The 12,717-nt window shown below is 33.3% G+C and overlaps 1 protein-coding gene across 2 annotated transcripts in view; it reads left to right on the forward strand.

Moving 5' to 3' along the window:
* LOC106457936 (paired box protein Pax-6-like) overlaps positions 1-4,355 on the forward strand; it is a 104,587-nt gene extending 100,232 nt beyond the window's left edge. Inside the window, exon 7 of one of the 2 annotated variants that reach the window (XM_022384028.1) lies at positions 3,752-4,355. In XM_022384028.1, coding sequence (XP_022239736.1) covers positions 3,752-4,024 — 273 coding nt within the window. In that variant the 3' untranslated portion in view covers positions 4,025-4,355. The remainder of the gene's footprint in view (positions 1-3,751) is intronic. The other variant, XM_022384029.1, reaches the window with a different exon arrangement.
* Positions 4,356-12,717: the final 8,362 nt, after the last annotated feature.

Raw genomic sequence — 12,717 nt, forward strand, 5'->3', positions numbered from 1 at the left:
TATATATATATATATATATATATATATATATATATATAGGCAACTGTAGTTCACAACGATATCACGTCTGTCAACCAAACAACACGTGACAAAAAATTTGGATCATAAGTATGCAAGTCCTAGTTTGAAACTTGTATCCTAACGCCATATTCAAAATTACACGTTTTTTGTTTTCATTATTAATGATTTTTTCTTCACTTTTCAGTTCATTATAAGCCTAACTAATAACACGTTGGGGGCGGAGTTTTTGTAATGAGTAGGATAGAAGCATGAAGCTCGGATGGCGTGGTGGGTATCAGGTGTCTTATCACGCGAGATCTAAGGGTGGAGGGTTTCTGTTTCATCCTTCCACCAGGTGTTGGATGTAGAAATAATCGTGCACTTTATCATTTCTTCTATCAATTATAGGCTAACATAATATATCTTTCTACTCCGAACAGTGCAGTACTCCGCCAAAATAGACTATCTTATATTATAAATCTTCGATTACGTACTAACTAAATAGAGCATTAGCGTGCACAGAAGCAAGACATATTATCAATAATAATTTATTTACTACGATAATCCTGGACTACTTCAATTTGTTTGAAATGTATGTGAGATAAAACTATCTCGATGCACGTTTCTTTATTTCTAAAGTACTTTTATATCTGCTGTTTATTGTAGAGTTTTAATAGAAGGCAGGACCACTTTAATCTATCATAACTACAAAAGCAAAGGAATCCCAGTTCCATCTTGGTAAAACTCTGAAGAAATAGAAAGTTTTGTGAAGAAATATGGATAATGTTTTAATCGAGCGGCTGTTCTTTGACCCATAAGATTATTAACAGTGGATACGTCTGTTAAATATCCTGCTGTCGGTGGTTCAGCGGTAAGCTCAAGGGCTAATAATGCTACATTTTGAGGTTCGATCTCGGAGGTTGTAAAAGCACAGATAGTCGAACGTACAGTTTTGTGCTTAGTAATAAAAACTGTTTAATGTCTTCATGTGAAGGAAATATACTTATCCTCACATAAGCAATAAGCTCTTGACATGACTTTTTAGATAATTGCATACATAATGTTTAAATGTAATTTATAGTATTATATATATACTGCATACTTAAATATAATTGCATCGAATAAATGTCAAAACATTTTTTTATTGCAACTAACTTGCTGGAGTTAGACCATTACGCTGACTGGTTACCTCCATGCACATAAAATGACTGCGAAAATAACCAGTATAAACTCAGTAATGTAGGTGTCGGAATTTGCTTTTCTCTATTGTATTCTATTTATTTGGTAGTATGATCTGTAATTGACTTCCTAGTAACAGCCAGAGATTGTAGAAATGGATTGGTTTTGCTAGCCAAGGAAAATGATCGAAACTCTTACATCACATTTTGGGTAATACGAGCGTAGGAGGTTGTTGTCTTAAAAGACCAGATTCCTTGTCCGTTAGAGAAACGCAGTACTGTGGGATGGAAACTATTAAAATAACGTTCATATAGACCTTTAATGATAAGTCCAACACTCTGCCTTTCGGAGCAACCATGTCCAGCATTCTCTCCTGTCCTAGCAAGAATGTCCGACATTCTGCCTTGTCGGAGTAACCATGTCCAACAGTTTGCCCTATGAGAGTAATCACGTCCAACAGTCTGCCCTGTTGAAGAAATCATGCCAGCAGTCCGCCCTGTTGGAGTAATCATGTCCAGCAGTCTTCCCTGTTGGAGTAATAATGTCCAGCAGTCTTCCCTGTTGGAGTAATCATGTCCAGCAGTCTTCCCTGTTGGAGTAATAATGTCCAACAGTTTGCCCTGTAGGAGTAACCACGTCCAGCAGTCTGCCCTGTCGGAGTAACATATAAGTGTGTCGGTGGTTCAGCGGTGAGCTCAAAGACAAATATTGCCAATATTTAATTGTGGAGACAAACAACAAGTAAAAGGTAGTTTATCATCATTTTCTACAGTTTAACACTATTAGCACTTGTTTCCGGAGTGGTTTTCAATATCTATGTGTAGTTGTGTTCAGATAACACATCATTTTTTACACTTTAACACTGTTACCACTGGTTTCCGAAGTAGTATTCAGTAACTATGTGTAGTTGTGTTCAGACCACACATCATTTCCTACAGTTTAGCACTGGTTTCCGAAGTAGTTTTCAGTAACTATGTGTAGTTGTGTTCAGATCACACATCATTTTCTACAGTTTAACAGTGTTACCACTGGTTTCCGGAGTGGTTTTCTGTAACTATGTGTAGTTGTGTTCAGATAACACATCATTTTTTTACAGTTTATACATAAACTATCGGTCAGGTACGTGACCATTTACACATACACAAACCAAGGGACTGTTCGTTCTTTTCATTCTTTTTCACCGAATCTACGCCAGAAATAATACTATACTATTAAAAGAGAGTGCCTAACAATACAGCGTTCTATTTGAAGAAAGTTTGGTGATAACTTGCCAGTTCCTATTCTTTCAAAACTTTTGTATACTTAATCTACCCTATTTTATAGACTTTTGTTAATGATACGTTTAAAATATTAATTCTTGTAAAACTTATATTTGCTTAATCAGATTATCAAGAAAGCTGAATCAGTTTCAAAATTTGTTCAACTATCATCATCATTTCGTTGTTTTATTTGGAACCATTTTGTCTAATTTCCGAAGAAACTAGCTTATTTCTTTTTCTCTTCATGTGTGTGCGTGTGCGCACTCAATAGTTCGATTGCAACCAATAGTTAGTAACGAGGAGTTCATGTCTTTCCGAACCATGGTCATTCAACTTTTATAAATGCATACATATATGTATGTAATATATCTCACGCACCCTTATTACCTTGACACGTCACAACTCTTGGTTCCTATGGTTACATAAAAACTGGTTGCCACGCTTATATCTTGATAATCACTGTGGTCTCGTTTTGTCATCCTTAAAAGGTAAAGAAGAAATGGACATGCATTGATAAAAGGCAAAAGAAAACGACAGTTCTGACTGCTTAAGTTGATTTATTCTGGAGAAGGTTAGAATAATAGCTAGAATGATACACATATGTTAGGTGAAACCTACTTTTGTTGCTTCATTTTTCGGTTTTTGGTAAAGGTGACTTTCACTTATTAATTTCACATACTACCTTATCAAATATTTGATGACCAAACTTGAAAACATGGCATTGTGATAATTTTTATTTCAACTGTAAAGAGTAAAAATAATTCTGTACTTCTCGAAAGCCACTGTACATGTAAGCTAATAAAAACAAATAAATACTGTTGTGTTAACGAATCCGTTCTTCTGGAGTGTCATTGAACAGATAAGGTATTTTAAAGTAATACATACTGTTGTGTTTAGTTTTAAACCTAATAATTTCCTCGATGAGCCACATCAACGGTCACTGTACCATGACAGAGAGGTTATAGAAATTAATAATGAGTCACACTTTGTTCTTTGTATGTATATCTGTACATAATACGTTCACAAACCTCTGTTATCTTCTACATTTCCGGTGAAATATGTTATTATAGACATAATATGAGATCACCAAATGTTTCATGAAGTCCCATTTGTTTGTACTTTCATGTAATCGTATTACGGATTGGCTCTCAGTCATTCTACTAAATATCATGCCGTGTTACATCTGGTAAAGGCATACCAAACTGGCTAAGCTATATAATCCTTAATGATGTTGGAAGTTTCTTATAAATAATTTGATTAACAGAAGTTTAGACTTCCAGACCCACAATACCACTGTTGGTTGTTTGAAACAGGTGTGGTTTTCCAACAGACGAGCCAAGTGGCGTCGTCATCAGCGAATGAACATTATCAAGCCTATGGACAGCATAGAAGTCTCGTCCCCAGGCCCCTCCAGCCCACTTTCAACTTCTCCCGAGCCAACAACGCCCTCTAGTCAACTTCAGCCACAGGCTCCGAAACCTAGCGACAACGTTCCTCGAATGGGAGGTTTCAACTCAGCTTTCTCACCAGCTAGACCTTCTTCCTCCTCCTCTACGACCAGTCCTCAATCCCCTGTTTCAGACTGACCAAGAATACATTCAACATCAAAACTCTTCGGGATTCCTAGTTAGATGAAAGGTTTGTAAACAAGTGTGTTTTCTTTACGTACTTTGTCTCAGCCTGACACAAACAGTGTTTCGGTGATTGTTAACTTTTAATTGTCATTCCGTCCTTTGAAAGGAAATGTGGACTTTGAGCTGATGTTGAAAAATAACAATAAATTCAAACATCTTTTTGTTGTGTGAATGTCTGACAATGAAAGTAATATCAATAATATACTTTTTACAATAATTACTATGACGTTTTAAGGAACGTTTCTTTAAAGAGTTGTGTTTAAAAAGTGAAAATTCTGCAATTCATAGTTTTTTTCATTAATTGCATTTCCGATGTGTTTCTAATAACTTTAGTCATCAGTAAATCACTTAACTAGAGAAAAAGAAAACGCTTTTCTAGCCTTCTATAAGCATAACTTTACATGTACAAACATTATAAATTAACAAAAGCCATTGCTAATCTATTAATAAATATGACTGAGATGTGAAGTTTGTATACACTTCTGTAGGAAGTTTTAAAAAGTGTGTTTTGAAAGGTATATATATGAAATGATTTAGTTATATAAAAATGAAAAATTATTTCTTAATGTGAGGAACTAAGCATTCCTAAGTTCGCTTAATATATAATTTGTAAAAAGTTTGATTCTCAATACTGTCGACAGATGTCGAATTTTCTGTATGTAAAACTTCGTATATGCTATAGAAATAGGTCCATGTCCTATCAATATGAGGCGATTTACAGCGTCTTCAAAGTATTTAAAAAAGTTCCCAAAAATTGTTTTAAACTGCTAGTTTCTTATTCCAAACCGTCATTATGCTCTTCATACTTCTTAAGAACCAAATGGTTCGCTTAACCAAGCTATGGGGGTGAAATGTTAGTGGGTGGACAATGAAAGTCGTAATATTTTTATAAAGGTTGTTTTTAATGTATTTTAAGCTTTGTCAACTAATCAATCTGTTTTTTATGATCCACTTTAATGATGAAGTAAAATCAGAAAAGCTTTATGTTCATGATGCCTACCTTAAAGAATATTTGTTGATACAATTACACATTTCTGTTCAATCATACATTCATATAACAGCTTCCTACAAAATTATTGTAAGCGTTATTTTAGTTCAGTTTTCAAAAGCAGGCATTAAATATTTCAAAAACAATGAATAATAATATTTTAAATTTGCAGTCTTTCAATAAACTTAACCTAGAAATATTCAATTACAACCAGCATATACATGTATATATATATATCTGAGAAGAGTTAGTTTTTAAGTGTGATAATACAGCATTGACTTGGCGCGAGTTCGATTTGTCAAATAGTTTTAAATTTAAAATTTAGGTTTTATTTATAATCTTATTTTCATAAATGGGTTCAAAAATATAAAATCCCAGAGAACTGTTAAAGTTGAATACAAAAACTAACTTCGTTCAAATCCAAACAGGCTTCACAATATTTTTATGTTCTTTCTTGTAATACAGTATATTTCAACAAACTAACTGTAAAATAAGGATGTTTAGTTTGCTTGATGGGTGTAAAGCGAAAGTCTTAAACTGAGTTCTTGTATATTATTGATATTTGGTAAAAATAAAACAAAGTTTTATTACATTAGTGATTCTTCAATGTCAGAGTTGGTCATTTACTGTGTATATGTAATGTAATATTCATAACTGTTGTGCACTATTTCGTGTTTGTAAGAAGTATTTAATAAAGTCACTTCCTAAAGAGAATCAGCTTAGTGCTCTGTTAAAATGAAGTTCTGTTTGGAAGGCATGTAAAAACTTTGTATTAAATGTATCTAGGTTCCAACCTTATTCTATTGTAATTGCTTCTAAGTCCAATATTTCAAAATCTTTATGAAATTCAGATTACTTTCATAATGTATTATCTACATGGACATTTTATTTAAATCTGATAAATCTGATACTCCAAAACCTCTACGTTCTTCAAATTGATTCTATCATTTCTGAACATGTTTTCATAATAAATAATCTAGGTGAAAAGCTGCATGCGTTTTAGATGTGATAAATGGCCTATACAACACCAGGGAAACAGTATGAAAACAGAAAGCTAACTTCCTGCTCATGAAGTAGTCCCTTTTTTGCAGTCTCCATTTACAGTTCAATTAAGGAGTACTTGTTATGGAACACTACTGCAATAGAACTAGGAAACACACGGAGAGTGCGTGTAACACGTCAAAGTTTGAGATAGCAATATCGTACGTTTTGTTCAGTACCTTATGGGCTTGATGTCGTTTTTATTCATGTACCTGTTAATCACAGCAGCCTAGAATGTCCTTAACAAAGACATCTGGTTTTATTGTGATATCAGTCAAAAGAAATTGAAAGAAGGGAGTTTTATAAAGATCCAACACAACATCTACAAATAATACTAATAAAACTTTTATATATATGTTTCACTATATAATAACTTCAATATCTTCAACATGTTATACGAAAAATAGCATGCACTTTCGTATAATTTTGAAACACTTCTTTCTACTGAGAGATTCAGTTCAACTTGGTAAAGGAACGTGAGTAATGAAAGTATATTTTTTATCATGCAATATTACGTCTTAACTAGATAAAATTAATTACATAGGTGATCAGGATTAGAACATTTTGCATTAATACATTAAATAATAAAGTACACATAAAATGCAAGACACCGCGGATAAACAGAAGTTTCATACTGTTTGTTTTATACATTCTCTTCATAAGTTCAAAATGGAAAAAAAATTGTATGAAAATGGTTTTTAAGTAACTGACTTTCAGACTTTTGTTTTTTTAGTTGACGTGAATACAAAAGTTTAGTGCGTTACATCAAAACGATTTTGTGCCTCACCACGTCCATTTCTCTATGTCTGATCATATCATTCTATCTGAAGACCATGCATCTTGACAATAACCTGCAGTATAGTTTTCATTAAAAAAAGACTCCGTCGTAAAGCTGACATGACCAAAACATATCGCTCCTTCCTGCAGACTTTCCATAATTCATCTACTTTACGAGGACGACAGTTTTCTAGCGCTTTTTTCAACATTCAGAAAACACAAAAATCCCTATTCTCTGCTTCCGGTGACTTGAAAGATATGTCTTCGTAAGAAATAGCTGGAATATCCGTTTTATGCTCCAGCTGCTTAAGGCATGCGACGATTGAACGAGAGGTATGACAGGAAGCCTGAACTTCGTTAACCTATACCCTACTGGTCTCGCTTTCAGATGGAGATTCTTCTTGAATGTGTTGCGTACTGTTGTTTGGATCAGGTGGACTAATTTTGCACTGACCTTTGTTTTCGTGGATTCTCATCTGTTTCAAAACATACCACAGTTAGGGTACTACCTTTTTGCAGGTTTTTATCTGGATGGCCCTGGTACCCAAGTTGATCCATATCCTTTTGTTTCCCGATGCGGTTAAGTACAAAGGGTTATCCCCGTCTTCGAAATTCTAAATCCCAAATTTGAATACTTCTCTGTTATCCGAGTGTATGAATATTTTGCTTTGGAAAGGACTGTTAAATACCTTTTCCAAACTCTATCAGTTATCAATGGCATAACTCTACCTACTTAATGCGAAACAATGTAAAAATGTAGTTCTTATATATGTAGATCCACCATTTATGTTGGCTGTGACATAAGGCGTTATGACTTGCTGATTTATATATTCAAATTCGTTTTAATATAATGTACTCATTCCTTTGTTTCTAAACCAAAATACAACTGTTACTTGATCCTTTTCATTAATCATCTCGGTGATCTTACTTAATAAAATCAGTTTCCCATGTATAAACCTTTTTAGAAGCTTAGAGACTATACCTATAATTTATAAGCTCTTAACAAAAACATGATAGAAGAATGTTATAGAAGACAGAATATTCAGTCATAAGCGAATAGCTATAATCTTATAAAAGTCAGTTCATCGAAAGACTGGATATCCAAACATATATATTGTTTGGTGAAATTTTGATCAGTAATAAAATTTGAGCATTTCATCCTTAGGAAATTGTGTATCAAAAACTTAATACTATTGTTTTGTTCAAAACTAAAATTTTAATAATTCTAAAATATTCTGTTACATCACTAAACCACGAAAACTCAACCGCATAATACAAGTGAAAAAAAAAGCCTATGTATACGATACCTACAAATTAGTAAAAAGTGTAATATATAAGATGGATTTCAAGCATGCAAGAGGTAATTTGTAAAATTTTCAGGAATTTAGATAGCATTTCACAATACGTGTACTAAAGCTAAGTAAAATATAAAATGTTCTCATCAGGTCATACACGTGAATCCAATAGTTTTTATATTATTTGGGTGGACTTGGCCAAGTTACAATGAAAAGCTTTCGTCAGGAAGTAAACTTACACAGAAACGTTTGTACCGAATATGGGTTAACTCAATGTCTATCTAATAATTAAAAAAAACATCGTCATCGTAAATTATGTGTGGAAGGCTCATTGGGAATGATAGAAAGTTATACATATTCAAAAACCACTCATTTATTTAAAGTTCAATAAAATCGAATTTTCTAGAAAACAAAGAGTAAATTGTAAGACATTAATTTATAAAATTAATAATAGTTCACTAACTCTGCATGATTAACTTGTATGAAGACAAAAAACAGCTGCTTTAATGATGGGATGAAATTATTTATTTATCGTGAGGAAGTCAACTAAATTGGTCAGTAATATACCCAGCTATCTTAGTATCGGACTTAAAAGTTGTTCTTGGTCATATTAAAGCTTCTAGATATTGACCTAATGAACAAAAACTAAGTTGGATGATTACTTCAAGACTTCTATTTCGGAAGATAAAGCGAAGCAATAAGCTCTTTTCAAGAACATCTTAAAATGATTTTGAAATATTTTCGAACGCTAGTATATTTATTCTAGGAGACCTCAGCAGGAAGTTGTATTCTTCTAGGCCGACATTTTTTGATACGGACAAGTTTTAAAAATCAAACCCAGTAAAAGAACAAACAAACATTTAATAAGTTTCCTCTAAAACCAATATCAATAGTATTCCTGGAAAACTACCTAATTTCCGATCACGATTGAAGGTTGTGTGTACTTTCAGAAATAACATTATTTAGTAGTGAAATAATGTTCCACGTCTCAACAGGGTGAGTCAACAGTCTATACTTCCTTCGTGGTAATACCGGACATGCGCAAGCAAACCTATAGTAACAGTTCTTTTGAGTAAGTAAATAACGAACATGTCAAATGCTAGTTTCGTTCCGATTTAAATATTTTATTAGAAGGCGTAGTTACACAAAATAAAGGAAACCTGATCACTTGTACTATCTCATACAGAAAAAATATTAGAAATTTCAGAAAAATTATCACGTAAATATAACCTTAACATAACGACTAGATTCGTTTTCACACGTTAAGAAAATTATATAATGAACCCACCCCACCAGGAAACATTTACAAAATAAAGTGTAACAGTTGCCCAGCCTTTTACATAGGTGAAACAGGAGTAACTTGAGGATCAGGTTAAAAAAAACACAATTTTTCTGAACAGAACATCACGGTACTACAACCTGAGAAGCCTTATTAATATAACCAAACAATCCCACAGTTAACAAACATATTAGGCATATTTCTATATGTCTTTTATTGTTATTTCCACACACATTCCTAATCTTATGCAAATATTTCACATAACATAGTCCGCGTTTTTATGTTTATTTACTTTGTTTGTTTTCTCTGTTCAGCCATAAATAAATAATCTGTCAATTCACACGACCTGATAAATACATGCCTAAGTAACCACTATCAATTATAAAATTTAAATGCATTATTAGATTGTTGATATAAATACTAAATCCTTCTTCATCATTAAACTTGTGTGCTTGAGAATGATCGCACCAGTGATAAAAACGTCGTACCTGTTCTAAAGAAATAATCTTCCTTACTGTAAAAGCTGTAACTTGTAATAAAATAATGTCAACTGTTAGTTCTTTTGGCTGAATATTTAACAGATATAAGTTATCAGTGTACACATATTTTACTGTATTGGGATCTTTGCGTTTTAATTGTGATAGAAACATAAAAATAAAGGTTCTTATAATCCTTTGAGTTTCTTTATCACAATATTATAGAAATACTTTTTGTTCCTGGACCACCTGAACGTTTATTGTTTCCTTTACGTTACCTTTCCACTAACCACTCAAAGCAGCTTGCGAACCACAGATTGAAACGCGCAAGATTGGGGCTTTGACTTTCAAATCAAAATAGGCTAACTGATGTAAAGTATTTTATTTATTTGTTTGTTTGTTATGGATTTCGCGCAAAGCTACACGAGGGCTATCTGCGCTAACCGTCCCTAATTTAGCAGTGTAAGACATCTAGTCATCACCACCCACCGCCAACTCTTCTCTTGGGCTACTCTTTTACCAACGAATAGTGGGATTGACCGTCACATTATAACGCCCCCACGGCTAAAAGGGCGAGCATGTTTGGTGTGACGGGGATTGCGAGTCGAGCGCCCTAACCACCTGGCCATACCGGGCCGTTATTTATTTGTTTAAGGGTTCTTTAAAATCGATAGCATATTTTTCTATAATAGAGACTGTTTTTAAAAGAAGTTTATTGTTTTAGAAATTACTTTAATTAAGTATGTTTCAATAGGGACCTTTTCTAATCTACCCGTCCACACGCGTACGTTGTAGGTGAAATACGAGTTTTGTTTATTTTAATGTGTATTTTATATCCATGTTTATTTTTAATGTTTAGGCAAATATATTATAAATTTCATACACATTTCAAATTTGATTTCATAATTCATTTTCAAGAGTAATAGAAGAGGTTACGAAATCGGTAAAATGAAAATTATGAAAGATTATGCAAATCTTGTATTATATTATATATAGTGATTCCTTCGGTGAAATTCTAATTTATGAAGTTTAATATTACTAGCTCACCCGTGGCACAGGGTTTCGATACCATTGGTGGGTAGAGCACAGATAGTCCATTGTGTTTTAACTTAAACAAAGAAATAATATTACCCTTTTTTTTTTAGCTACTGCTGCCATCTATGGAGAAACTGTGATACTTACTTGCTATGTTGAACAATTTCGTTGTGATTCTTTGATAGATCGTTCAGATGGAGTATTCATGATGAAATTTAGTTGAATGGACGGCGACTGCTTATTGTAGAAATACAAGTGGAGAGATGACATTTCGAAACGTCGTCTTCTACATTTGTGTTTCTATAACAGGTAGTTGCCGTTCGTTCAACTAAATTTCTTTGTGATTGTTTGTTTGTTTTCCAGTAAATCCCGTTAAGTACAAAGCTACATAATGTTCTGGAAATTCGTTACATGATACGAAGCCGCATGTTTGAAGCTTTTATTTTGCAGAAGTTCAGTCAATAATTTTAAAATATTCTATATATAATCTGACATAAAATGTTTTTTATATGACTTATTTTATCGTACTTTATATATATATATATATACACACACATATCAATTTTATATCAAATAAGTTCATAATTATATATTTGTATTTTTTTATTGATAATTTGTTAAATATCGAGTTCGAATAGAAAGTTATATAACGACTTTGTTCTTTACGATTGTTCCCATTTCTCGTGCTGTTTCACTTGCTATGCTTGTACTAATTAAAATAATTTCTTCGAAGTACACTTTATTACATGCTTTCGCTTTTCTGCATCTCGAATGTTTCTCTCTGTCGGTCTGTTCCTTATATACAGCCACACCTTTAAAGCTACAAACTCTGGCTACAGATACTACTTTGTGTAGGAAGTAACATGGGCTATGTGGCTGCGGCCTCAGAGGCAGTTTTTAGGCCGCAAATTGAGGCCAAAGTGACCAATATAGCAATTCTTGGCAAACAGGACGAGCATTGGTCTCAAAATGAAAAGGCAGCTTTTGTTTTAGTAATGTGTGATCAAGAGGGGAATTATTTATGTTTCTTCTGTATGTGAGTACTTCTTCTAATCATTCTGCCATGATCAACAATGTGTTAGAACGATTCAAAAACTTCGTGGAGCCTTCATTTGTGCTCTTGCCCTCTATTTCTCTCTTTCTTCTAAACATACATGCTTGCCTCCAATTCCCCTTAACCGAAAAGGCTGGTACTTTCTCTCTAACATGGGCACACACTCTCTCAACTAAATAGGCTTGCTTCAGCCACATCTTTTGCTTTGCTTGCGTGTACTCTCAAGAAGCAGCTATACGATGACTTTACAAAAACGTTTGGTATCGGCTAATTTTCATTTACGTTGTGTTGCAACGTGAATAGAATAAATAAATTATTGCTTAAATGGAACGATAATAAAATCAAATACGATGCAAACGACACTTGACCACACAGCAGAGATCAGGACACCATTTGGTAGGGAATTTGGTTTTGAAAACTTGAAACGTCATGTAAAGAACATACAAGAAGCAGGAGCTATGTTCCCCGTTTTGCTTTGATTAAAATTACTTTAAGAAAATTTTAATTTTTTTTCGCATGTTGTTATTTTTATTTACTTTAATCAAAATATTTATTTAGCTGATTAAACAAAACAACTCAGGATATTTAAAGCCATTTTCATCCGAGCAATGCCAGCTATTCTGCCTATACACTGAGTGGTCACAAGTAAATAGACACCACCTTTCAGAAAAAAATGAAAATTTTCAGTCATATTCACATG

The sequence above is a fragment of the Limulus polyphemus genome, unplaced genomic scaffold (assembly GCF_000517525.1).
Source record: "Limulus polyphemus unplaced genomic scaffold, Limulus_polyphemus-2.1.2 Scaffold394, whole genome shotgun sequence".
Classification (NCBI taxonomy): domain Eukaryota; kingdom Metazoa; phylum Arthropoda; class Merostomata; order Xiphosura; family Limulidae; genus Limulus; species Limulus polyphemus.